Raw genomic sequence first — 25,579 nt, 5'->3', positions numbered from 1 at the left:
AAAAAAGCTCGGAGAAAAATATCTTGTGATTTCTCTGAGCATGAATAGTCATAAGTGAGGCGGACGAGTAAGGGACGGTTGTAATAACTTCTGGTCCGGTCGCTTCTCGATTCTATAGCTTCGAAGTAACTGATAATGCGGTAAAATTTGCGCCTCGCGTGATCACGCAGATCCGGCTCTAACGACGCCTCGGATAAGGGATAGATAATTCCCTCGAAGGAAGATTGCTGGCGATGATAAGGAAAAGTGGCCGGGCTGGCCATTCTATCATCATTCGTTAACGTAGTGCAAAAAGTTTTCGAGTCACTACGATGGAAGGAGGAGGAATATGGCCAGTTTTTCACGGCGCTGTCCGGCCAAAAGTAGCTGCAGTTGAGACACACGGCACAAAAATGGCATTGATGAATGTGGTTGTCAAAGAGGACAACCAATACGGAGGCGTGACGACAAAGCGTGATTTCGCGTCTAAACTCCACCTCGCGTTTGCTTCCTTGTCGTATATGGGGTCCAAAAACGGTGTCAATCGTTGTGTTGTGTGAGGGTGAGTTGCCCGGGTGGCTGGAAAAGGCCGAAACCAGTGGCTCAGGTCCCATTGCCAAGATATCAATTCCTTAACAGTGGGCCTCATTGACTATTCTGACACCTTGCAACAGCGGAAAGATGCAAGTAGAGACTTGTAGACAAGGTGGGCTGCACCAGTGGGAAGCTACCTCCCCCGACTTCAATCATGAATTTTGCCGCCGCATTGATGGCCTCTCGCCCGCCGGCGTAACAGAAGGTGTTTGCTGTGTAAGTACCGAGTCGTCAAGGAGACTATGCATAGGCTGAGCTTGAAGAGCAACAGAGGACGCCGTTTTTCGCAATGTTTGCCGATCAAGTGTCCTTTTCGAGTTTTGGCTCGAGCCTGGAGCCAGATTGGCAGCCAAGGTCGGGACTTACGTAGCGTGTAGTTCGGGCGCTGCAGGCGCTTAGGGATACCTATTTCCCTCAAGAGATAGAGTATGCTTAGGGCACATGGCCACCTCCTTCACGTTGATTAGGCATGAGTCCCTACAGAGACATCTCCATCAACAACCTCTTGATGAACGGGGACACGAACAACCCCTCTAGGCCTCCGTCTCTGATCGGCCTGGATCTCGCCATCAAAGGGGACCCAGAAGGTGCGTCGGGAGCCAAAGGGAAGACCGGTGCGAGAGCGTTCATGGCCATCGGGGCGCTTCTCGGCGAGCAGCAATCGTTCATGCACGACCTCGAGGCATTATTCTAGGCTGTTCTGGATATGCATCCACTGCGACGGCCCTGGTGAGGACAAGGTTGTTGCCCAGTTCGACAAGTGGAATTATGCTGACACGGAAGAATTGGCAAAACTGAAACTCGGAACTGTGGCAAAGGAGGCTATCTTTATAAAGACAATCGCCGATAACTTCACGCCATATTACACACCGCTTATCCCACTACTAAACAGGTTCCGAAAAGTTATTTTTCCCAAAGACAAACCGTGGGAGCGGGAAGACGAAAAGCTCTACGCCCGAATGAAAGACTCCGGCAAGGTAGGAAGGACTTGATCTCACAGTCTTGATCTTCCCAAGCTCCTCCCTGCGTCACGGGTGTCGAACAATGCCGGTGATGCACCAAGTGTGCTGCATACAGGGCTGACAACAAGGGTGACAATGCTCAGCCTGCAGTCCCGGAAACCGAAAAAGGCCCAGCCAACAAATTCGCATCAAAAATCGGAAATTGGGTCGTGATGCCAGTCCTTGTGTTGGGGGGGCGCGTGTGTATTTACATCCATTCTCGCTCAGTATCTATCACTCCACTATCCGTCCCTTGACGCTGCTCTCCTACCTTAACTATATACGGCCTTGCCTGTGCCTCCCGTAGTTCTGTTCCTATATAGTTACCGATGCCGCGTAATTAGGCGGATCTAGTCCTCGTCTATGACCTCATGATACAAGAGGTCTCCCTACTTATTTAAACCAGAGGAAAAGAGCCCCCCCGGTTTTAGGTAGTACTTGTACGGTATTTTATGCTATATTAAATATAGTAATTGTACTTACTATTATCGATATTAGCTTAGGAAATATAATTTAGGTACGGATATATAACGGGCGAATGGTGTTTGGGTTTACTATATTGTCGGGTAGGTGTAGTAATTATGTATCAACTTGTGCGGCTTATATATTTTAGATATTGTTGAGAAAGGAGTTATGAATGCCTGTAGAATATAGGATCGAATAGCTATCGGCGCAGTACACTGAGAGCGAAGGAGACTTTGATTGCAGGGACGGGGCCTTACAATATATAGAAGGTAATAACTGTGATATGGGCTTGTGAGGCACAGAATAGATGTGGTGAACTAGTATATTGATTGAACTTATAGACTAGGAAATAACACAGTGAACAGGGTCTGAGGCGGGGTCTTATTGGCCTTCGGCCTGTCAATCGCTCTCCAAAACTCCCTCCGATCCCGAGCCCGAACGCCCGCTAAGTGCAGCTGGTTAACGTGAGCCGAGAGTGAGCCGAGGGTGAAGCGAGCCTGGTTTGGGCTAACCGTTCTTGGACGAGACAAAAAAGTTTCAAAGACCGACTACCCGAATAGTAGGATACCTATTCAATCTCACCCATGTTTGATATTTACAAATCTCAAGTTCCAGGTGTTAATCAGGCAGGATGTGGAAGCATATACTTATCCTCAATGTCACAGTTCGCCCTGGCCATCAAGCCATTGTTAAGTGGGTGGAAAATGGATAACTTCAATGAAATATAAGGAGTGACTCGGTATCAGCATATGGGTAATTTCCGCCAGTCTGAGCTTCTGCCTTCATTTGGCCCAATAATTTTAGCTTCTACTGTCTCTTTTGAGTTCAGAATGTTGGAAAACCTCACAGTAGGTGAGCCGCCATAAACCACGTGAGATGAATGTGTCTTCCCTGAATTATTTCACAGAAGCGCGACCCCACGGCACAAGTTTGGGCACACCATATACTGGCTTGTGACGCATGCATGTACGGGCCTTGTTTCTGTATCCCGAACCACCAACGAACCATGCAGTCCCAACTGTGAAAGTGGTACCACAACCTTGTGGCGTCTATCAGACCTATTGGCAGAATGCTTGGGTGGTCAGCATGAATCAGCACCAAAGCGCTGATTGACCACGGAAGATGCCAGGAGGATTGCAGGATGCCAACTACCGAAAACCGTACATCAATGTAGGTGTTGTTGCACAACATTATTGCATACTTCGGAGGGCTTCAAACCTGCAATGATACGCTTGGACACATCAGTTCCGCGGAACATTTCTTGACAATTCGAATAAGTGATGGTGTGCCCACTGTGAGATAAGAACAGGCAGGCCCCCTGCCTGACTGTCGGTGGGAGGTCAAGCACCAGCGGACTCCTCGACTCAAGCCAGCAGCAAACATCATGCGAACTTCCCCTGCCATCTGGCTAGCAGCATGCCTGCTCCAAGCCAACCTTGTCTTCTCCGACCTAGTCGGCTTCGGCCTTCACCCTTTCAAAATCTACTGCGCCTCCGCATGCCAGTGGGCACTCCAAGCTTATCCCCTAGAATGCTCTGAAAAGATCCCAAAGGGCTTCCTCGGTTGGGCAACCACGAGCTCAGAGTGCAAAGCCAATGACACAGCCTGGCTCACCACGCTGGCCTGGTGTCTGCATGTCAAGTGTAGAGCCCATCGCATGTCGGAATTGCAAGCGTTCTGGGAGACTGATGCTACACGCGATATGACGAATTTTGGCAACACGGGTACGCCGGTACCGCCTAAGTGGTCATACGAGGAATCCTTGCAGCAAATCACTGAGCCACCGAGGAAAATGCCAGTGGATACCACGACGGTGCTCAACTTTACCGCCTTGGTTCCGGAGATCGAGTATCAAGCCCAGTTGAATACCGCTTTGGGTGTGACGAAAGAGCAGGAGACAGGCGCGGAATATGGGTGTGTCTTCTTTCCCTACCTACTAAACACCAGGTCTACTTGCTGACCCGCCAAAGAGTCATCATCCTCGTCACTGGCTTCGGCATACCCATCATCCTGACCTGGCTCTACCACCTCCCCTTTACCTCTGGCCTCTTGTCCAAGATCACTCCATACTTGACCCAACCCAGCAGCATCGGCACTTATTCCGTTCGCTCCTTGCCATTCCTCCTCGGCAATGCCCCAACCATTGGCCAAGCAGCATACATCGCCGTCTTCTTCATCATCAACATAGTCCTCATGTCAGTCAACTACCAGTCCATGCAACCACACCTCTACTACCCCGGCGAGAGTATGGAGATCAAAGCGTACATCTTTTACCGCACAGGAATAGCAGCTTATGCTCTCCTCCCCCTTCTCATCCTGTTCGCGTCAAGGAACAACGTTTTGTTGCTTTGGTTGACGAACTGGTCTCACGCTACGTATCTGCTTCTTCATCGCTGGGTGGCAAGACTGTTTGTCCTCCATGCTTTGGTGCACAGTTTCCTGGCACTACCAATCTTCCTGCCACAGCAAGCAGTGGTTGACTCTGACTATTGGGCTTGGGGCGTTGCGGCTACAGTTCTTTGTGTTGCCATTCTCTTTGCGAGTGTTCTGCCTCTGAGGAGATGGTCGTATGAGATATTCTTAGTGACGCACGTTGTCTTGTCGGTTATTCTCGTTGTTGGGCTTTGGTATCACGTTGTTCTTTGGATTGGGCTGGACTCCTACGGCTATGAGACCTGGATTTATGCCGCCTGTGCAGTTTGGTTCTTTGACAGAGCAGCGAGAGTAGGGAAGGTGTTGAAAAACGGGGTTCGCAGAAGCAAGGTGACTGACTTGGGGAATGGGTACATCCGGGTTGACATACCCCGAGCGTCGTTTGCCAATGATGGGCCTGGGCTGCATGTTTACGCTTATTTTCCCACTTTGAGTCTCTGGCGGCCGTGGGAGAACCACCCGTTTTCAATCGTTCCAACAAGCCTGATGTCCCGGGTTGAAAGGCAACGGCCAGAGCAATCAAGCGGCAGCAGCAGTCCGACAGCGAAAGAGTCAGGTGTTCACATCAACGTTCACGATGTTGAGAAACACCACGGCTTTAAGGATACCGCGTCTGCGTCTCTGGAAACGGGTATCACCCTGCTCATCAAGAAGTCCATGGGGATTACCAAGCACCTGAAGGCCACCGATGGGCTTTTGACTCTCATGGATGGCCCGTATCATAATACTTCTACCAGGGAGATTCGCCATTGCGATAGGCTGCTTCTCATTGGAGGTGGGATTGGCATCACCAGTCTGCTTCCGTGGATTGCCAGCCATCCGAACATCAAATTATTTTGGAGTGTCAAAGAATCGGCGAGGTGTCTGGTCGAGGAAGTTCAAGGTGTGTTGAGCGAGATCGAGAAAGATGTCCGAATCGGAAGGAGACTGGACATTTCTCGGCTGTTAGAGCAAGAAGCCGAAGTTGGATACTGCAACATCGGCGTTGTGGTCTCTGGACCGGGTGGGCTCTGTGATGATGTCAGGGCAGCTGTGGCAGCGGTTGGAAAGAAAGGGTCCACGTGTTTTGAGCTTGACGTGGACGCGTATTCGTGGTAGTTGTACTGACGCATCTCAGAATTTACGTAGCTATCTAGCTATTTATTGCGACACCTGTGACTTTGAGCAGCCCTACTTTTGATACCTCGGCCATCACAAATCTCAGACCTCCCAGCACCTGTCCCGATGTCCTGATATTCTAGGACTTCGAACATCTCTGTCATGCTCCACAATCCGAAATGGCCCACGGTATACATACGGGCTCGCCTCGTGACAATAAAGCCCATGTAGCCTTTCCCTTCCTGGAACAGTATTTTCTTTGTTTTTGGGGAGTAGTCTTCGATTTCCAACATAAGTTCTATAGAATGTGGGCCTCTCGTGTGGTGTCCTTGTTGAAGACACCTTTGGGGCACTTGAAGCAGGGAAATGCTTGATTGTTCTGGGTGTTCGATGGCTTTTAGAATGCTTAGTCGGTGTTGAAGGAGGCGTTTGCTCAGCTGATACAGTTGTCTCCCTGATTTTCAGAGTCAAAATATATCCTTGAAAGAGGTTATGGATGGACATACCTCATTCGCACTTCAAGCTCGGCACGAAGCTCTTCATACCTTCGTATAGTTTCTGAGTAATTGCGGTATGGAAACTGCTGAAGTCGTTCAATCTCTTCAGCCGTCGGCCCTGTTGGTATTCCGATCATCTAGAACTTTTTTCTCTTCTGGCAGCCTCTCAGACGGGGCTGATTTGGGGTCCATTACTTGCCGCATGGCAATCGCACCAAAGCCTGAGTATTTCTTCAGCCGAGAACTGTATTCTACTTGTGGGGGGGGTTCAATATGTGTCTCCATGTACGATCTATTCAAGGTTCATATTAGCAGTCTAGCGGCTCAGTGGACTGTAAGGTGGTTGCGGACAACTCACATATCCTGGGCCAAATTTGAGCAATGCGGTATGATCTCCAAAATTATCCGGTTGGTGAAGAGCGCGGCTTCCAAGAACACGCAGCTCGACCATAGTCCGTTCCCCCCTACCGCCTGGCGGATTGGCTAGGATTCCATGAGTGGCTCCGACGTACGCAATTGCGTTAAGCTTCGAAACTCGTTGGTTCTCTTCTTGCTTCTTGATTGGATCAGTGTGAACGGTGTATGGCGGATACACACAAAGCTGATCAATGTAAAAGGGCGCCCAATTCCAGACCAGCCACCGCCAACACTCATGCGTGATGGTGGCTCCTGGCATCTTGGGGATATGACTGCTCGTCAAAGGCCAATTTTCTTGTCTTGGCACTGTAGCATCGTGGCCAGCGCAATCGTAAGAACGTGTTGCTCTTCGATCCATGTGTTTTTGGAATTTCGTTTCTGATGATACAATCTTCGAAATAGCGGCGGAATTCCATGTCGACGTAGTTGTTGTATCTGTCGAAATAACTCGTACTCCAGACGTTGAAGCCTCTTGGCACTGCTTTCAGGTAGCAAGCGTGGCAAAGATTCTTGGTGTCGACGAAGAAGATGTCATTATTGACACCTCAATCAGGATCTGACCATTGACTAAAAAAGCACAGTCGAGCAGGAATACCCGAAGTGTGTTGTGGAGGTGCTTCGCTGCCAATCAATGGTGAGTGTCCACACGCGCCGTTCTCCTGAAGGAGCGTTTCGAGGTATTCAACACAACCTGGGATCTCACCAGCTATGATGTCCTCTGGTGACCATGAATCGTGAGATTCATCGAAACACCCATCTCTTCCGAGACCGGAAATAGCCCAAACCTCATGGTTGTGTTCGTTGTGATAGCCAAGTTGGACTCTCCCGTCTTCTGAGAAAAGTAGTACCTGTTTGCATAGCTTCGGGTGTCGCTCGGTGTAATTCGTCGACGGCCATGAGTGGTGTCTTAGAAAGAATCGAATGCTTTGTTCACGTCGACGTCGCTAGGTGTTGAGGTGGATGATGTTTCCCTTGATTTCAACGTAATGAATAACATCACCCTTGTCTGGACAGTTGGGAAATAACTCAGGGAAGCCAGAAATGAAATATGAAGGTTGGTTATTATTTGCGTTTGGGATGCTGTGCCCTGAGAAGTGAGCCAACTTCATTGTTGGCTCTTAATCCTCATCGCCGCCGCCAAGAAACTGCGCCGTGAAGCCTCTTGCAGTTGAAGCCCAACATCATGTCGCTACCGGAATGTTTCCAGTCATGTCCAAGGAACTTTGAGAGCGAGAACGTTGTTATAGGTTCTTACCAACCTAATCACCAACATTGCAACTAGCGGGCAGCCATGATTCTAATCAGCCTACTAGTAGCTGCCTTTCGCTGTGATGATAGCTTAGAGGCCTCAACGCGTAGTATTCATAGCTATCTATGATACCTCTCTTCAAATAACAGAATCTAATTATCTAAGAAATGATCTGCAAATGCCAAGTACCGAGTTTCTGGGCTTCGGGGTCAATATGGACAGCTGCGGATAGAGCCCGGACAATATCGACCCGGGCGTCTATTCATAGGTCATAGATTATCAGCCGCTCCGTTGAATCTTTGAGCCGGGCTAGAACTCCATATCCAGCTTTCGGGAACCATCGCTTCAGCTCATGTCGGAATTACCCGCTCGAGTTCCACAACAGACACCGCGACTGGAGAAAGATGGTGGTTAACTTGAGTAGACGGTATATATTCGTGATGGCCGCGTCAGATACTCCTGAACAACCCAATAGAACTCATGTGCACAATATCAGTCCTTATTCATCTCCACCTTCTGTGATTGGACCCTTGTTTGCCCAAAATGGGCTACCTACTCCGTTACATCCTTCTCGTGACACTCATAGCCCCAAGCGCCGTCTTATCCCTGCCACAGTCACCGGCACCATCCAAAGCCAGTGCCGACGGCCAGTGTGGTGGAGAGTTCACATGTATTACTTCAACGTTTGGACAATGCTGTTCAGCACATGGATGGTGGGTATCCACTTTCCCCCCCTTTCCAATCTCAGGGGTCAATTCAGGGGCTGGCTTGGCACAAAACAATGCCTGACTTGCAATCATCATGAATCATCCTTCAAGTATAGACTGACTACTGACATACTCGGATATGTAGGTGTGGTAATACGGAAGAGCACTGCGGTCCTGGTTGCAACCCCGCCTTCGGTCTCTGCGACATCCCGGCATCGTCAACCTTCCGCACCGTTACCCAGCAACCAGCAACATCATGCCAAAAAACGGAGACCGTCTTCCGCACTAGCATCACCAACGTGACCCAGACGGTCAATAAAACCGAGATTGTCGAGAGGACCGTCTTACTCTTCTCCACTAGCACCGTTCTCCAGACCAGCACCATCTTGCAGACCAACACCATTGCCGCGAGCACCATGGCAACTGTGACTGTGATTAGAACAGTGACGGTTTCCGTACTACTTCCTACAACAGCCACAGCCACAACGATACGGACGGTAACGACTATTGCAACTGGAAGCCCTGTTACCGTGCCGGTGACAAGGACTGCAACTACGACTGCGACGACAACGAGGACGGTGGAGAGCCCAGTCACCAGGAATGGAACGACAACTGCTACTGTTACCAGAACAGCGACCGATATCAGGCAGACCACGGCGACTGTGACGAGAATTATCACCACTGCCGCAAGAACCACGCGCAGGAGAATAACCCGGACGAGGACAAGGACGAGAACAAGGAATGGGGAAGAGATAATTGAGCTGGAGGAGGAGATTCTTGAAGAGGACGATGATGGGCTTTTGTGTGGACTGCTGGGGTGTTAGCTACAGTACCATGCTAGACTAGGACCTGAGGGCCTGCAGAGATCGCGAAGTATGAGTGGCAGTTTCCTTGGAGCTACTAGCATGACATCCATACCCCGTCTGTTTTGCATTTGTTGTACGCAATGGTTTTGTGGCCCAGCAATGGAAGCCTTCAATAACATTGGATCCTAAGCGAGCATCAGGAACAAGGGAGAGCGGAGGTAGTGTTCACTGACTTGAAAGTATGGACAATCCATTGGATAAGGTGCCTGTAAACTCCACATACCTACAGTCTTTCAAGAAGAATTAGTATTGACTCGGGTTTGTTCCTTTTCAACAGCCGCACAACTGCGAGCTCAGACCCATACTATCTGGCTGCAGGTACCCATTTCCTCGCGACCTGCTTCACAGGACCACGATCCTCAACCTCGATGAATTGCCTTACTGTGCTACCGTTCTTAGACGGCGTCTCCAAGTGAAGCCCCATCTTCAACAGCTTTTTCAACAGCCCACCAGTCATATATTTTGCAGCACTCTGAGTAGCGCATGTCCCTTGATGCAAAAATCCTTTGATGTGGTAATCATCTGGTGCCTTGCCCATTAAACCTTGCATAATCTCAATGTGATCACCCGCCTCGACCTCTCTGACTGCCTCTCCGAGTCTGTGATCACCGACTCCGGGCACAGTTTTTGAAACAAAGACTTTGTTGGTGTGTTTAACCGCCAAAGCAATCGCATCCCTCTGCTCCTTATCCTCAGTAGTCACATTCGCCCCTCCATCCAGCAACCTGCGGATGGCTGTCGTATTCCCAGCTCTTACCGCCCAGTGCAGCGTTGTTCGCCGCAGCGCTCCGGCCGGTTGATCAACCTTTGCCCCGTTCTTGAGCAGATGATCGAGGACCTCTTCACCACCTTGTGGCTGGTGGAACTGTGCGGCCGTGATTTGAAGCGGTGAGGTGTCAGAAAGGTTCAAGGCGTTGACATCAACGCCAACATGAAGGAGGATCGCCGTGACGACAACATCCTTTCTTCTGACGGCAAGATGAAGGAGTGAATTACCAGTACCGGGTTGTAGGCGGTTGGGGTTAGCGCCAGCTTTCAGAAGCATGATCAAACTACCCCGCTTATGAGCCTCCAGTGTTTCCTCATCTGCGCCCAGGAAAAATCTGAACAGAGGGACCTCACCCTGAAGGTCTGTCCCGTTAGGATCAAGTTTGCGGGGCTCGCTGGTAAAAAGCAACCAGATGAGGTTGGCGTAGCCCTTGAAGTTTGGGCGGTTGAGTGCGATTTGAAGTGGTGTCAAACCGCTTTTCTTTGACCGGTGGTTCGGGTTGACTCCTGCTGCCAGAAGCTCCCGGATGCATTTGTTGTGCCCCGAGGTGCCACCCTTTATGGCGTGAATCAAAGGATGGAAGATTTAGCGGTGCTTGAGGGGTTGTTAGGAGTTGTTACATGGTATAAGATGGCTTTCACAGCCGAAGCTGATCCTCTTTGGCAGTGGAAACTTAAGACGTCCTCAATTTGTTTTGTAGACGGAATGAGAAACAGAAAACCCTTGATTCAGGATTTGGTCCGTTGGGACATGACTGATGTTGGCGCACTGGAGGCCATGTCCCAGGTATTATTCATCAACTTTTGGACATCAAGCGGGATGGCATTCGAGCAGTTCCGTTGGGGGGTTAGCGCAAGATGTCTTTGCTGTCGGACTGGAAAAAAGGGGCCGGGAAGCTGGAGAATCTCGTCCCCATTAGATGAATTACTCTCGTATTCTAGAAATCCCAACCCGGAGTCGCGTAGCACTCTCTGTCCACCACTCTTTCCCTGGCCTTCAGGCTGTTCGCTATCCTTTGCATCAATTTTGGCTTGATCCTGGGCGGTGCCGGCTACAAGCTCAGTTGCTGTCTCATATGAGGAGGCACGAGAGTCCGTTCTCTCTCGGACCGAGACATCGGGTTCTTCCACGACGTCATCCGGTAGAGGTGTGTCGTAAATTTGTCAACGTGAAGGAAGAAGAGCTCGAAGCGGCTGAGAAAGAACAGGCGATCGAAGGCGAAAAGAAAGGGGTGGCTAAACTCCTTGCCAAGTTGAGCCGAATTTTGGAACAACAGCTGGCAAAATCATCCAGGAACACAACCCCCCTATCAAACGACTTCGTTGGGCAGCCAGGGACAGGGAAAAGTTGCAACCATATCTGAAACAGATCGCCGAACTTGTCGACCGTCTCGAAATTCTTCTTGAGGCCAGTGAGCGGCAAGAAGAAAAGACAAAATATGGCCAACTATTACGCGAACTCATCTCCCTGACGACCACAACGTCAGGAGCCTGTCAGATCAAGGATCTGGTCAGCGATGCCGGGCGTTACCAATATGCCATCAACGCCGCCGCAATACCTCAAACAAGTCCGTCTCGTTCTGGGCGCTGACGAAAGAGACGATGAGATAACACCAAAAATGACAAGCGAGAAGATCGGCCTGCGGATGCCCAAACTTGCCGTCTTGGGCCGTTCCCTGAAGCCCTGGACTGATATCAACGAGCGGCCCACTCCCCTATTCGAATCAAACCTCGGATTCGCGACCTACCGGCAGAAACAAGTTCCCATCCAGTGGAAAACCGTCGAGAGCACACAATGGGAACGTTACATCAACCAAATGAAATGTCTGGCCCTCTTCCTCACCTCCCTCTCTACCTCGGACAAATCCTTTCGCTCGCGTCACGGAATCGTCTACAGCATGCCTGAAGAACTCCCGGATCACCATAATGACAACAACTCTGAAGGGATCCTCGACTGGGACTACAAATCCCTCCGTAGCCTCATCTCCAGCCAACCTCTCGTCGCCCTCAAACGCCGCCTCGAAATCGCCCTCTGCTTGGCAGAAACAATCCTCCAACTCCACACTTCCGGCTGGCTGCACAAAGGCCTCCGCCCCGAAAACATCCTCTTCCTCGCCCCTCACGGCTCATCGAACAAATTCTTCCTCGGCTCAGACCCCTATATTGCCGATTATGAATACAGCCGTCCGACACGCTCGAGTCACAGAAATACACCCACCTTCCTGACACGGAGTTTGGAAGCGGATCTTTACCGTCATCCAGATGCTAGAGGGCGAGGGAGGGAGACGTACCAAAAAGGATTTGACATGTACAGCTTGGCCTGTATCATTGTCGAGCTGGTGATGTGGCAGCCGTTGGTGGATATCTTTGCTCAGTTCCTACCTGGAAGGGAAGTCTAAAAGAGCTGATACAAGCGGCCGAGGAGTCAAACGAGGTGATTGACCTGTCTGATCTGTAAGACCTTCTTGAGCAAGAGGAGGCAGTGAAGAAATTTCGGTTTGTAGCTGGGGAGATGGTGCTGGGCGTGGTGATGACTTGTTTTTGCATGGAGAGAAAACAGCCCGAGGATGAAGGGCTGTTGACGGAGCAGATGGTGGTTGTGGAGCGGGTGGGGTAGTGTAGGATATGATGGATGGATATATGGCTGGACATGGACACCAATGTCCGAGAATACTGGTCGAATGAAACAAATGTTGTCAGCCCCGGGATTTATTGGAGCATCTTACCTAGAATTGCTTGCCCAGGTATCAACCTAGGCCCCTTTGAGTTACAACAACAGCAGCACCGGCAGGTTTGGTGGCAACACTGGCACGTGCCAATGAATTCCAACCCTTGCTTCTTCATTGGTATACACCTTTGCTGCGACTTTGTCTTCATCGCCAAGTTGGCGGCAGCATGCATGCAGCTTGAGAACATTTCACACTCCAATTGGACCAGCCCCGGGGCTCTGGCAAAACGGTGACCGCCCGAAGCCTCGCACGGTTCTGTTTTTCGTCAACTCAACCGACCGACTGTGAGTGCTGCTCGACTAGGTATCGTAGGTCGGACCGCTTGCCCACCACCTCAGCCAACTGCGAAGTGAGTTTTTAGAGATGGTTGCTGAGCGAAGCTGGAGGATTATGCCTTCTCGGGAAACGATCGGAATGAGAATGCTTTCCGGCAGTAAGATAAGCAATCGCCGACTATATTGCTTCATTGACGCCTTAGACGAGTCACCCGAAGACGATGTTCGAGAAATAGTTAGCTTCTTTGAGTAAATGTGCGCTAGAGACAGGTCAATGAAGTCCGCATTTGCTTTGCGAGCCGTCATTACCCAGAGATCAGCATCAAGACACGTGTCCAGCTTGTTTTAGAAAACAAACAAGAACACAGCGAGGACATCAGCCATTACATCAACGCCCACCTCAAGATTGACACCTCACCACAAGCCAAAGAGATCAGAGCCGAAGTCCTAGTCAAGTGGTCATACATTTTTCTCTGGGTTGCTCTCGTAGTCCCTATCCTAAACAAGGGGTATGATCGTGGACGGATGGAAGCACTCCAAGTCCCAATTGAGCGAGATCCCCTCGGGTCTAGATGACTTATTCCTCGTCAACATTCTGACCAAGGAACTGCGATGACTTGACAGAGCTATTGCTCTGCATCCAGTGCGTTCTGTTTGCGAAACGGCCGCTTTCACCCGTGGAATTAGACGTCGCGTTGCGTACCCTCAGTATTGAGAACTGTCCGAGGGATTCGAACATCACGCACTAGGCTTGGATGTACTGCGAAAGTGTGTAGTGGATACCTATAAAGGCCTGGCTGCAATAACCAGTCAAAAAGAGCTTACGGTTTAGTTTATTCACGAATCTATGCGTGACTTCCTACTCGAGGAAGGGGGGATAAAGCAACTACAGAATACCATCGCTAGTGACGAAAGTGTTGAGGGTTACGGTCAAAACATTGTGAAAGAACTCTGCCTCCGACATATACGAGCTTGGGTTGACCTAAATGGGGAACACGGCGACATATGGCCGGGCTACTTCATGTACTCTGATTCCAAACCCCGTACTGACAAGATGTCTTTTTTGGAGTACGCAACCCGGAACGTCATCCACCATGCGAATCAAGCTGAGCGTTGGGGTGTCAAGCAGAGACGATTTCTCAAGGATTTCCCTCTCACAATTGGATAGGCCTGCATAATTCTTTTGGAAATACGACTCAAACAAACATGATGCCAGAGCTCAATTTCTCTATGTTCTTTCCCACTATGGAGATCTCGACGGCTTGAGTTAGGTGTTCCAAGAAAAGAAGCATACTGCTGTACACACCTCACGTACCTGACGTGCCTCAACTCCGCAGCATAATCCCCTCGAAGATGCCGCTGTGGAGCAGGTAGTGGACGTTCTATTCAGATTCGCGTCTGGCTTGAATCTGTGTTTTTGGTCAAGCAATCACGAAACTAGAGAGGACAAAACGTTGCATCACTCACCTGATGACCTGTTCTTTGTTCGACATGCGCTAGATCGGTATCCAGAGTCTCTCGAAAAGTTTTGCGGAGGTGATTCATCGCTATCTTACGCATCAAAAACAGGCTTTGAGAGACTTGCGAGGCTTGCACCGTCTAAAAGAAACATGGGGCTATCAGCCCAGCTGTACACACAATGCGAAAGACCTATGTGGATATACTATTGGCTGCCGGATCAGACCCGAACACGAGAGTACCTCATGCTGGACTAAAAAGATGTCCTTGGTCACGGGGCCAAGGCAGAGAAGGTATATATCCACACCTGTTGGGCGTCGATGCTCATCGTCGCAGCTATGTTCGGCGAGTTGGGAATTTTTAAATCTCTCCTGCTTGACCCGAGGACTCTGCCACATTTGAAGACTTGGAGGGCGGGACCGCTCTGTGGTGGTGCGCTGGATTCTGCGAGAAGGGAATGGTAAGTTACAGATGATTCCACTACTTCTCAACAATGCGCTTGTGATCCCCAACAAGTCACAAAGGCAATCTACTCACCGCTGAATTGATGTTCTGAGCGAACCGCCATATAATACACGCAAATCTTTTGAGACAGGAAGGGGCAATTTACTCTCTGGGGGGCTTAGTAAGATACACAGCGCTGCAAAGAAGGTTATCTATGCGGCTTTAAACAGTCACTTTATGAACTACCCATTAACCGCTTCATCAAGGCTATTTGTAAGCGGCTTAATGTATGTTTCCGTCGAGTTAACCATAGCTTAGTATTGGTAGACAGCATCTCTTTATTTAAACCTCTTCAATTTTCGATAGAAAAGGCTAAGTCTGCCAAAACCAATGTCGTTTCCCTGGTCCTCATATACTACCACAGATTCTTATATCTCTTAGGCGCGTACAGCAGAGTATAAGATACCCAAACGGCTGAGTTTGGAGCTCACTACTCTCGGCTCACTGGAAAGGAGCTACTCAAGGGGGTGAGCCAGGAATAGAAGGCTCAATCGAAGAGACGCTCCACTTACTAGCTACTCAGGGGGAAAGAGTCTTTATATTTTACTCAGGCAGGTACGAGAGGTTTACTTTCCGAGCCCCTTATCTTTTTAAACCCGTAACTGATCTTTTAGACTACTTGATCTAGTGGGAAATGGGAGCTTACTACTACCGGTAGTTACCAAAGTCGTTTGCGCAGCCAAGCTCACACCACCCCTCCCAACCGTTCCACCATGGTGAATCAAACGTCGCTCTGTAACAACTGGGACTTGTTCTTCAATCTCTTCTAGGTTTGAAACATGACCAGATCACGGCGGCCGTTGTCGACTCACTTGATACCGTGCGTTACCGCGTGCCACGGTGCAATGATTGCGCCATTCCACAAAGGTCACCGGTTCACTTCGACACCATCCCCGAGTGACCCGTACCCGATTCTCTCTTAATTATCTGACTTCCATCGAGATGTCTGTAGAGCCAGGATGACTTGCTGAGTTTTAAAGTGATCCCCACTGACGGACAGGTTTAGTGGCAACACGCCAACATGTACATTTCATGATCGGCGACTGAAGAACGATGATTACCTGTGGGAAAGAACGAAGACGTGGCAGCCCGAGGGCTTGACAGCCTTATGGGTAATAAGTGAGGTAAGGTACCGCTGCCTTCCCAGTCAGGAGCAGTTAGCAGCACAGAGCCAGCAGCCTTCTTGTACTCGACTTGCTCAGCAAGTGCTAAACCCAGATACGTAAACTACTTGTTGACACGCCAGAGCTCTGGTATTCGACCGTCAATTCTGGAGAACCCGACAATGGCTGTGCAATATTGTAAGCACGGTGCGCAATGTCGAAAGTGTAGGTGAGTATCAGCTACCTACACATATACCCACCATCATGACATGTAGACAGGAACACGGAATCTTGGTATCACGCCTATATTGCTTGAGGACGATCAAAATTGTGACTTTTCAAAGCACACCCCCCACACCTGAGTTTGCCATCGCTATTACCGTCACACCAACGTTGTTTCGCGCAATCTCTACAGTACAAATGGACCGGATTGTCCAAGGAAGAACAGGACTTGGCGTATCTCACGGCCTACACCGATGGGGTGGAGGAAGAGGATTACCCACCGTCAGCGCCAGCAGAGTCCAACCCACCCCCAGCGCCAGCGTCAACAGAGTATTCCGCACCGGCATCATCCTACTATCAATCTACGGGACCACCATACAAGGAGGCGGAAAAGACCCCAGCAACGACCCAACCGACACAATAGCCACAGCCAGCGCAGACACACCAGGTCAACGCAGAAGGCACAACTTCTACAATGTGCCTCTGCGCACTTCCGGAAAATGCAGGTCTCTGTAAAAATAAGGGACCAGACTCAGGAACATGCCTAAGATCGGGGGTTTATAAAGGGCAACATTGCCGGCTCCGTTCTGAGAAAGTACCTATGCCTCATCCTTAACGTCCCATCCGCCTTTCCCCCACCCGCTTCGAAACAAAGCGTTCTAGTTACAGTGCTTCCCTGCTGTAGATTTGCCGTACTAAAATAGCAAGCAAGACCAGACCACCAAGCAGGAAGTCCGGAGATAAGAGGAAGCAAGAAAGACGTGCGACACGCGAGACGGTGGGAGGATACACGTATCATTGCCATTGTACTCGTGGTGATAACACAAAGACCTGCCTTTACAAAGGAAAATGCGGGGGGTAGTGTATCAAGCAATCAAATGCTGCGCTAAGTGTACGTCAGGAAAGGACAAGGGCAAGGTAAGATTATCCTGCTCCATAACAACCATCGACATACGTGCCAAACGCATTTCAAAACTTAACAGGGCTGCGTGAAGAATAGGTACATGGAGAACCTGAAAACCACAGACAAGGCCGAAAAGGCGGACAACGACCAGCAAACGGAACCCTAAGAGCGGCCACATCTGCCCAAGATGCTGGGAGCCTAGAAACCTCTCTAGTGACGAAGCCCTCTATGGGATGTGGTAAGGATCGTGCCAAGGTGGAGGACATGGAAGAAAACAGTAGGGAATGTCACTTAATGCCTCTCAGAACCGAGTTGGAGGAAGTGATGAAACGTTGGGGTCTTGAGAACAGAGGGACTGGTTGGAGGACGGCTGGACCGTATGCAGAGATCCCCACCGAAGTAAACAAACATGATGGTTACAGAGCTTAGAGAGGCACTCAAGCTTGTGCTCCACTCTGTCTGCTGACTAAGCACCTGCTGATTGCCAGAAAACTTTGGGCATCGGCACTTCGTCATTCCCACCACAGAGCACAAATCACCATCAACAACCACGCAAATGAAGGAATTCGACCAAAGCCGTTTTGACACTTTGAAGAGATGGGCTCAAGATCACGGAGCCGCATTACACCCTTCGCTGGAAGTTTACGAAGACGATGTCACAGGATATTCGTTACGGGTCAAACCCTCCGCAAATGAGGCCCTGGCGCCAGGGTTTTGCGCTGTCGCCTGCCATGTTGCGATAACACTCTCATACATCAACGCCTTGATTGATGGACCCGTCAGCAGGGCACCACAAAACAAAGAGCAACGGCCGGCGTTCCCACCGCAGTTCATGTCATCGAACCCACCGCATGTTATTGGTCGCTTTTTCCTGGTGAAGGAGTACTTGAAAGAGAAAGACTCATACTGGTGGCCATACATCTCGACCCTTCCGCAGCCCGATCGCGTCGATACCTGGGCCCTACCAGCTGTCTGGCCCGAAGACGACATTGAATGCCTCGAGGAGACAAACGCCCATGTCGCCGTCCGCGAGATCCAGGCCAACATCAAGAAGGAGTACAAGCACGCCAGAAAGCTTCTGAAGGAAGTAGATTTCCCGGGGTGGCAGGAATACACCCAGCTGCTCTACAAGTGGGCCTTTTGCATCTTTACCAGTCGGAGTTTTCGTCCGTCATTGATCCTCTCACAAGAAACACAAGATCACGTCTTGGGTCTCACGCCTCATGGCACAAAAGTCGACGACTTCTCCATCTTGCAGCCGCTTCTTGATATCGGCAACCATGATCCGACCTCCCAATATCAGTGGAATCTTGAAGTGGATGGTACTTGCCAGCTGATTTGCAATAATGCTTATCAGCCAGGCCAGCAAGTCTTCAACAACTACGGCCTCAAAAGTAACAGCGAGTTGCTGCTTGGTTATGGGTTCATTCTGCCGGTTACAGACACCCTTCACAACGACTATGTTCATGTCAAAAGCCGAAGGCCGCCTTCGACATTGCAGAAGAACGAACTGCAGGACTTTCTTATTTCCTTACGACCGTTCAGCGATCCTAGCTCCGTTGCGGGAAGATCAAGGGTGTTTTCTCAGCAAGATACCCGTCTGAATTCTTTGCCAGGGCTCTCAAGAATCGAACCGGGGCTTATCCGCGACCTTGCTTCTGCTGTAGCAACATCCGCTGGCGAACTTGCTGCACTTCAACACTGGGCTCAAGGCACGGAGGAGAGTATTCCGACTGAGCTTCACGAGCTCCTCGAGAGGATTCAACAGACGATCGGTGCCAAGGTCCAGTTTGATTACCAACGCTTTAAGAGCATCGAGATTGAAAGTGCCGATAATCAGAACCAGGAGCTGGCTGTGAGATATCGGAATCAGTACGAAGCGGTGTTGGAGGCTGCCATGGATGAACTGAGCAGGGCATTGGTGCCGAATCATCTCGAAAAACTGGTGAAAGGAGAACAATAAATCATATCCGTTGACATGCAGCAATACAGAACTCATTTTCTAGCGGTTTCTTGTGTCACCAAAGTTGCCGGAGATATTGGTTGTTGATAAGGTGCAAGTCGGTCCCGAAATGCCAATCTCGGTCGGCTCGAGATTGGATAAACAATATGGACTAGATCCTGGCGGCAGCCTTCTATGCCGGCCAATTTGGCTAAATGAGTTGGGGCTCCGGGTGGATGGTACTATAAGGGGTGGTATTGTAAGTCCGGCACCCGAATGCACGTCGTCGGCTTTAAGATGATCGGTTTGTCGCTTTATTGTTGTCGACCCCCTTTTCAACCGCAGGAATTGTCGGGCCCGAAGAATTGCCGACTGGCAACGACCTGCACAATGGAGGCAAGGGATGAGGAGATGATTATTACCACCAGACGGCCAAGAGAAGACAAAAAACACGCAAACCCTTGCTGCTCCCATAATCGTCGATGCATCATCATCTTGCCATGCACGGTATCTCCTGCGCCCTTGCATCTTGATGGTGGTAGCGGACTCCGGCGCCCGGTCTACGGTCTTCGGGTACCACGACTTGGCTTTATCTGTGCCGCAATATGTTGCATTGAGCTGTTGGTATAAGTGTCGATGGCCATCCGGGACCCGCCACCATGTCCGAACAATCTTGGTACCGCTCTTTGTAGTCTAAAAGACCACCTTTCGGCATAACCTTTCAGCGTTGTGCCAATCGTCAAGCTTTATTCACTGACCATCAACAAGACTATGGGCAAAGTCTTATCGAAACCGGCCCCAACCTCCCCCCAACCAGCCAAGGCCTCCAACTCCCCCAAAATGGCCATTCCTTCCAGCACGGGACCCCCTCCTGGCGCCGAAGCCGACGGCCCTCCCCCGTTCGCCCAAAGCGGACCACCCCCCGGCATTCCCCTCGGCGCTGGCCCGCCACCAGGAGTCATCCCCGGCCCGGGTGGTCCTCCCCCGGGAATCTTCGGCCCTCCAATCGACCTCTCCACCCTCCCCAAACCACCCCCTTCCAACCCCTCCCTCCCCGCAATCCTAATCCTCTGCACCTCCTCCACCGCTCCAGGCCATGTCCTCCCTTTGACCGCCATCGCAACCCATCTCGTCCAGAAAGGCTACCCAGTCCACTTCGTCGGCGGAGTCCAACACGCCCACATCATCGCCTCGTCAGGAGCGCACTTCATCTCCATCCATGAGTCCCTCTCCCTCGCCAAAGGTCCGTATAGAAAATGGGGAATGGAAAGGGCGAATTACCCCGAGGGATTACCCAGGATGGTGCAAGACTTCAAAACATTCTTCATCGGGCAGATAGAAGGCCAGTTTCTGTCTAGCAAGGCCGCGTTGGAGGATCTGAGGGACAGATATGGCAAGGAGAGGAAAATTATCGTGGTCAACGAGACGATGTGGTTCGGCTTCTTACCTTTCAAATACGGGGCCAGTCTTGGTCAAATCAAAGGGTGGGATGACGGGGAGGAGGTGCCCAAGACGGTGGGGATAAATGTTACGCCTGTTATGCTTGATGGGGAGGGCATGCCGCCTTTTCCGCTTGGGATTCTTCCTGGGGAGGGGGAGGGGGTTAGGGAACGGGATAGGGTGCTAAAGGAGTGGTATTATAAATATGTGGTGAAGGAGGCGTATGATGGGTTTCGGGAGAATATCAGGAGGTGTGGAGGGGTGGAGGTGCCGGATGGGTGGATGGTGAATCTGAGTTATACTGCTCATGATGTCACGCTGCAGCTTTGTGATGAGGTTTTGGAGTACCCCCGGCCGGATCTACCTCCGCATGTCATGTTTGCCGGGAGTTTGCCGCCTAAGAAGGGAGGGAAGGAGGGGTATAAATGGCCGGAGTGGTGGAAGCCGGAGGTTCTAGAACGGAAGGAGGGGAGGAGGATCGTCGTTGTGTCGCAGGGGACGTTGGCGAGGGACTACACCATGTTGTTGGCGCCTACGGTCAAGGGTTTGGCGGGGAGGGAGGATGTGTTGGTTATTGCTTTGCTAGGGAAGCAAGGGTTGGAGACGCCGCCCGAGGTTTTGCCTCGGGGTGTTGAGCTCGGGAATGTCAAGGTGGTGGACTTTCTGCCGTATGACTCTGTCTTGGAGCATGCTGATGTTATGGTTTTCAACGCGGGATATGGGGGGTTCGTGCATTGCATCGTGAACGGGGTGCCTGTCGTGGCTGCAGGGCTGACGGAGGACAAGTGCGAGGTCTCGGCGAGGGTCGAGTGGACGGGTGCGGGGATAAACCTGAGGACCGGGAGGCCTACGCCTGACGCTGTCGCGGCTGCGGTTGATACGATTTTGGGGGATGACAAGTATCGTTTGAGGGTGCGGGAGCTGGCGGGGCATGTCGCCAAAGGGAACCCCGTGGAGGTTGTGGAGAAGGAGATCATCGCTCTTTCGTGATAGTGGACATGAGAGGTGCAATAAATACACAAGATAAATGCTGATAAATGTCACTTGCCTTCGTTGGCACTTCGAGGGCCATGGTCCGTGGCATTTTGGCGCTGGTGACAAACCAAAGGTCCCCGCCATTTGCGTGGCTCTTGGCTCTAGCGTTCGTTTCCGTCAGCCGAGTTCCATTAAACAGGTCTCTATTCCCATGACGAGATATTAACCATTGGCGTCTCCAAAATATGACTGACACAGAACTGTCTGACAGACTCAGTCTCCCCGTGAAAGATTACGTGTCTCTCTTACACAGGGTAATCTGGAAGGCCGCCAAAACACTTCTCAGTTATAGATGCGGGACGTGTGATGTAGCATGCTGGTGGACAGCCTCGCAATGGGTTGGGAGAAAGAAATTGATGTTATAATCCGAACATAGGTAGCTCTCGAGGGTAGGCGGCACTCGTGAGCCCCCAGAGCCCTCCTTACCTCCACAATGCGGATCACTAGGTACCTGCAGATATTTAAGTGATATGACAGCAGTCAGCAGGTTCCGGCAGTGCCATTAAAGTCCGGTGGGCTTCTTATAACCGACGTATCAGATGGTCGCATACCTGAGGTACCTACCTACCTTTGGGTTAACCTGCTGGGAAAGTGGGTTCGATCCGACATATGTTTAACCCAACTTTCTTGACTAGTGCAATAGCTACAAGTTTTGGATTTAGCACATGTTATGTTTCAATTTGGCAGAATGACATCTTGTTAAACTGTTTAATGGAGAATGATCATGTTCTGCCGCAGACCTCGCCCTCGAGAACCATTACACTGATAGATATAAGAACAGGAACACTGTACCTGATCTTACTTAGCTCCAGAATTCCAACACCACCAACATCTACGAATCCTTTTGATACCCTCCGGATACCCTGTAAGTCATGATCCCAAACAAGATCACCTATCTACCCCTTCGATCTCCAACTATAATTAATAAGAATGTCGACGGCAACTTTTAGCAAGCTGAGTGGGTGCGTACCGCTGGCCAACCCAGATTTGTCAGGATGGTGCGGGCTCCATTGGAAGGCAAGTTATTTCTCAAGCATTCTTGCATCTTGCAACGTACAGCCAACGCATATTCCTACTGACCATTATTTTGAAAATATTTAGCCTTTCAAGAAGGAGGCACCGTGCATTTGCCGCAAGCAAGAGAATATTGGAAGTTGTCAAGCCTATGAGCCAACGTGTGAGGAGGGTCCGGGTCAGACAAACCTTGCCCCGATTGCGATGTATGGTTTCCCTATATCTACCTAAGTAGTCAGACATGACGCCAACTACGTGTCAAACTTCCCATTCCAACCATTGCCATAAATCAGTCAACCGACTGCCCCCAAACCCCATTTCCCTCTCAATACTGCACACGACGTCACCGACCATTCACATATATGGCTAGCCCATTGCCGGGCTTAGTAGCAGCGAATGGAACTGATGCGATCGGCGAAGAAGCCATCGCCATCGTGAAGGTTGGCGTCCTCCTGGTTGTCGTAACGCTCGCCAGAGCAGTTGGCGTGCCTAAGAGAAGAATGTTAGCTGTGATCACAGCAACTGCGGCTGATGACTGTGTTGAGCCACCGGTTCAGGGCAAAACTTACTCCCACCACTCGCAATAGACACCAGTTCTGTGAACACTTTTGATTGAGCTGACGACATCGTTCCACTCCGCGGGAAGGTTCTCTAGAGGCAACGCGGAACTTGTATCAGTGCATATTCATGTCTGTCCTCCTGGGGTATTTGCTTACTGCATTCAGCGTAGGTCATGTCCCAGGTGATACACTGTCCTTGCCAGTACCAATCCTTGCAGGCAAAGACCTGACGGGGCGCTGCCGAGCCTCAAGATAGCTCCCGTTCAGAGCATCTCCAGCAGGGGCAGCAGTGGCGGAGAGAACGCCAAAAGCAAGGAGGGTGGCGAGTGACTTGAAGCTGACCATTTTGTCTATGGGTTGGAGTTCTGGGCGAGAGAAGTGACGGAGTGGAAGTGAGAAGGTTGGAAAGTATGAGTCGAATGGTGAGCGGTGTCAAGAGGCTGTTGTATCTGGGTGACTGCTGTCTTTTATACACGTTCCTCGGCCCCCTGAATAATCTACAGTATAGACACGGGTCAAGGAAACAAGCAGGTTGGATGTGCTCCACACAGGTGCCTTACTGGCCTCTGCAACGTGCTTCACAGCTTGGCTGTCATTTTTGGTTATTTAGGTGGCGTGATACACTCGAAAACATGTTGGACGGTGGGTCTCGGATGTCAGCTGAACGGCCCTAGCTTTCTTACGGCCAAGACATTATACATAATTCCTTGAGCTGCCGAATGAACAACTCCAGATGCATAAACATGTCAGCATTTCACGCACGAGTACCGCTGTGAAGTACTTTTAGAGAGATTGTCGTCCACACTGTCAATTCCATGCTTAAGGTAATTCGCCATCTACGTACCTTCTTACAAGTCCGGTCTCTGTTTTCCACTTCGTCGCTCTCCACGGCGGCATCCGAGCCGGAGAGCCAACATCCGACACCTACCAGTATACTTGGGTCACGATAGCTTCACTGTGGTAGCTATGTGTATCAAGTACTCAACGTGGTGACGTGTTCAGGGTCTTCTCAACCCGTGATCACTTCCCATACCTACAATCACAGAACTTATTTCCATCTATATACACCCCACCTATCAATGAGCTCATGTTGGCGACTGGTTTCAGAAACCCATGAAATGTTATTGCTGCGATCAGACTCGGCTAAATTCCCCGAAAAGTTTCGGGAGGCTCGAGATCACCAACTGCAGGTCGTTGCATAACGCCAAGTAGCAAGGGCTGAGCCGCACACCCATACATACATTCCCCATCACTTTGCCTACGGCGAAGTGCTCAAGTCAGGTGGTGAGCATTGAGTCGAAGTTCAAGATCTCAGAACTTACACACATGTATTCAAACACAGTCAGCCGTTTTCTGTTCACAAACTCACTTCTCTTCACACCTGGCGTATCCTTTCTTCAACCTGGTTAGCCATCAGCCAAGCGAGTGCTGCATGGTCCCACGTCGTTATATAGGTAGGCATGTGTGGGGCACCAGACAAAGGGCCCAGGCTTTCACCAGACCCACACCGGTTTGCTTTCAAGGCTAGATTTCCTTACTGTTTACTTTTAGACTTTACAACCAAAAAAATTACTGTATCATTAATTTGTCTACCATTTCTGGCCTTTTTGGCTTCACTTTCGCAGCCAGTGACTTGCCTAGGTCACCAGCCCAACAGCATGTGTTGTTAGCCCCACACGTCTACCCCTGGTGTGAAAGGCAAGCTAGACAGAAATCGGTTATAACAATTATGACTCCAACACTATCGACTATAGCGGAGTCTCGCGCTGCTAACCAAATTGATGATAGCGACTGTTGGCGGAATTAACAAGGCTCTTCAACACCGATGTAACCTGCAGTGACAACATCTCTATGTTGGTTGCAAGCCGACTAGTAACAAGGTGCTGTGGGTGATGGACCTGATGAAGGGACATGGACTTTGACATGCCTTTAGCCCTAGAGGTTGTGCTAGGAGGACGTGGGTGACCTGACCACTACCACCCCCCCCACTTGTGCTAGGGACACGTGTGTGTCCCCGTGGTGAGGTAGCTGGCGTGGAAAAAGAGTGACTGCATTGCTCTGATTTCGTGTGTCAGTTGTGCTTGCCATGGATGAGATCCGGGTTAGGGTTATTTGACGGGGAGGACGGTTGACGTGTGAGGCTTGCACTTGACGTAGGATATTCGGACAATTCTGGTGGGAATTCCATACTTTGTCAGGCGGAGTCCAGCCGTAGGTCCATATCAGTGCTGGTACTGTGATACAAAGCATGGTCGTGCTGACATTACCAGGTATTCTTCGGATGAAGGTAGACCTCAATATCTTTGACCATCCTCGAAA

At 50.4% G+C, this 25,579-nt stretch overlaps 8 protein-coding genes across 8 annotated transcripts; 5 read left to right on the top strand and 3 right to left on the bottom strand.

Annotated features, from left to right (window-relative positions):
* The first annotated feature begins 3,309 nt into the window (after positions 1–3,309).
* Positions 3,310–5,629, top strand: QC763_510230 (uncharacterized protein). Its single transcript, XM_062913612.1, has 2 exons — positions 3,310–3,953; positions 4,010–5,629. The coding sequence occupies exons 1-2, from the start codon at positions 3,424–3,426 to the stop codon at positions 5,568–5,570; spliced, it is 2,091 nt and encodes a 696-aa protein (XP_062765040.1). The 5' UTR covers positions 3,310–3,423; the 3' UTR covers positions 5,571–5,629.
* Positions 5,630–6,375: 746 nt separating this feature from the next.
* On the bottom strand, positions 6,376–6,743 carry QC763_0077300 (uncharacterized protein; the record flags this gene model as incomplete). Its single annotated transcript, XM_062906051.1, has 2 exons — positions 6,376–6,399; positions 6,426–6,743. 2 exons carry the CDS (start codon positions 6,741–6,743, stop codon positions 6,376–6,378), a joined length of 342 nt encoding a protein of 113 aa, XP_062765039.1.
* A 1,533-nt stretch (positions 6,744–8,276) lies between these two features.
* On the top strand, positions 8,277–9,200 carry QC763_0077290 (uncharacterized protein; the record flags this gene model as incomplete). The annotated part of the gene is given in 3 exon segments (XM_062906050.1): positions 8,277–8,416; positions 8,586–8,871; positions 8,880–9,200. Coding segments are annotated over 3 exon segments (747 nt in total).
* A 410-nt stretch (positions 9,201–9,610) lies between these two features.
* On the bottom strand, positions 9,611–10,351 carry QC763_510220 (uncharacterized protein; the record flags this gene model as incomplete). Its single annotated transcript, XM_062913611.1, has 1 exon — positions 9,611–10,351. One exon carries the CDS (start codon positions 10,349–10,351, stop codon positions 9,611–9,613), a length of 741 nt encoding a protein of 246 aa, XP_062765037.1.
* A 1,240-nt stretch (positions 10,352–11,591) lies between these two features.
* Positions 11,592–12,473, top strand: QC763_510215 (uncharacterized protein; the record flags this gene model as incomplete). The annotated part of the gene is made up of 1 exon (XM_062913610.1): positions 11,592–12,473. The coding sequence occupies one exon, from the start codon at positions 11,592–11,594 to the stop codon at positions 12,471–12,473; it is 882 nt and encodes a 293-aa protein (XP_062765036.1).
* Positions 12,474–17,825: 5,352 nt separating this feature from the next.
* QC763_510200 (uncharacterized protein) lies at positions 17,826–19,232 on the top strand (the record flags this gene model as incomplete). The annotated part of the gene is made up of 1 exon (XM_062913609.1): positions 17,826–19,232. One exon carries the CDS (start codon positions 17,826–17,828, stop codon positions 19,230–19,232), a length of 1,407 nt encoding a protein of 468 aa, XP_062765035.1.
* A 615-nt stretch (positions 19,233–19,847) lies between these two features.
* On the top strand, positions 19,848–21,641 carry QC763_510190 (uncharacterized protein; the record flags this gene model as incomplete). Its single annotated transcript, XM_062913608.1, has 2 exons — positions 19,848–19,887; positions 20,029–21,641. The coding sequence occupies 2 exons, from the start codon at positions 19,848–19,850 to the stop codon at positions 21,639–21,641; spliced, it is 1,653 nt and encodes a 550-aa protein (XP_062765034.1).
* Positions 21,642–22,909: 1,268 nt separating this feature from the next.
* QC763_510180 (uncharacterized protein) lies at positions 22,910–23,995 on the bottom strand. The gene is made up of 3 exons (XM_062913607.1): positions 23,417–23,995; positions 23,270–23,351; positions 22,910–23,189 (listed from the first exon to the last, which is right to left on the bottom strand). The coding sequence occupies exons 1-3, from the start codon at positions 23,419–23,421 to the stop codon at positions 23,067–23,069; spliced, it is 210 nt and encodes a 69-aa protein (XP_062765033.1). The 5' UTR covers positions 23,422–23,995; the 3' UTR covers positions 22,910–23,066.
* Between the last annotated feature and the right edge of the window lie 1,584 nt (positions 23,996–25,579).

Source organism: Podospora pseudopauciseta (assembly GCF_035222475.1).
Source record: "Podospora pseudopauciseta strain CBS 411.78 chromosome 5 map unlocalized CBS411.78m_5, whole genome shotgun sequence".
Classification (NCBI taxonomy): Eukaryota; Fungi; Ascomycota; class Sordariomycetes; order Sordariales; family Podosporaceae; genus Podospora; species Podospora pseudopauciseta.
Note: the sequence above shows the minus strand (reverse complement) of the source record. Positions and strands in the feature narration are given on the sequence as shown.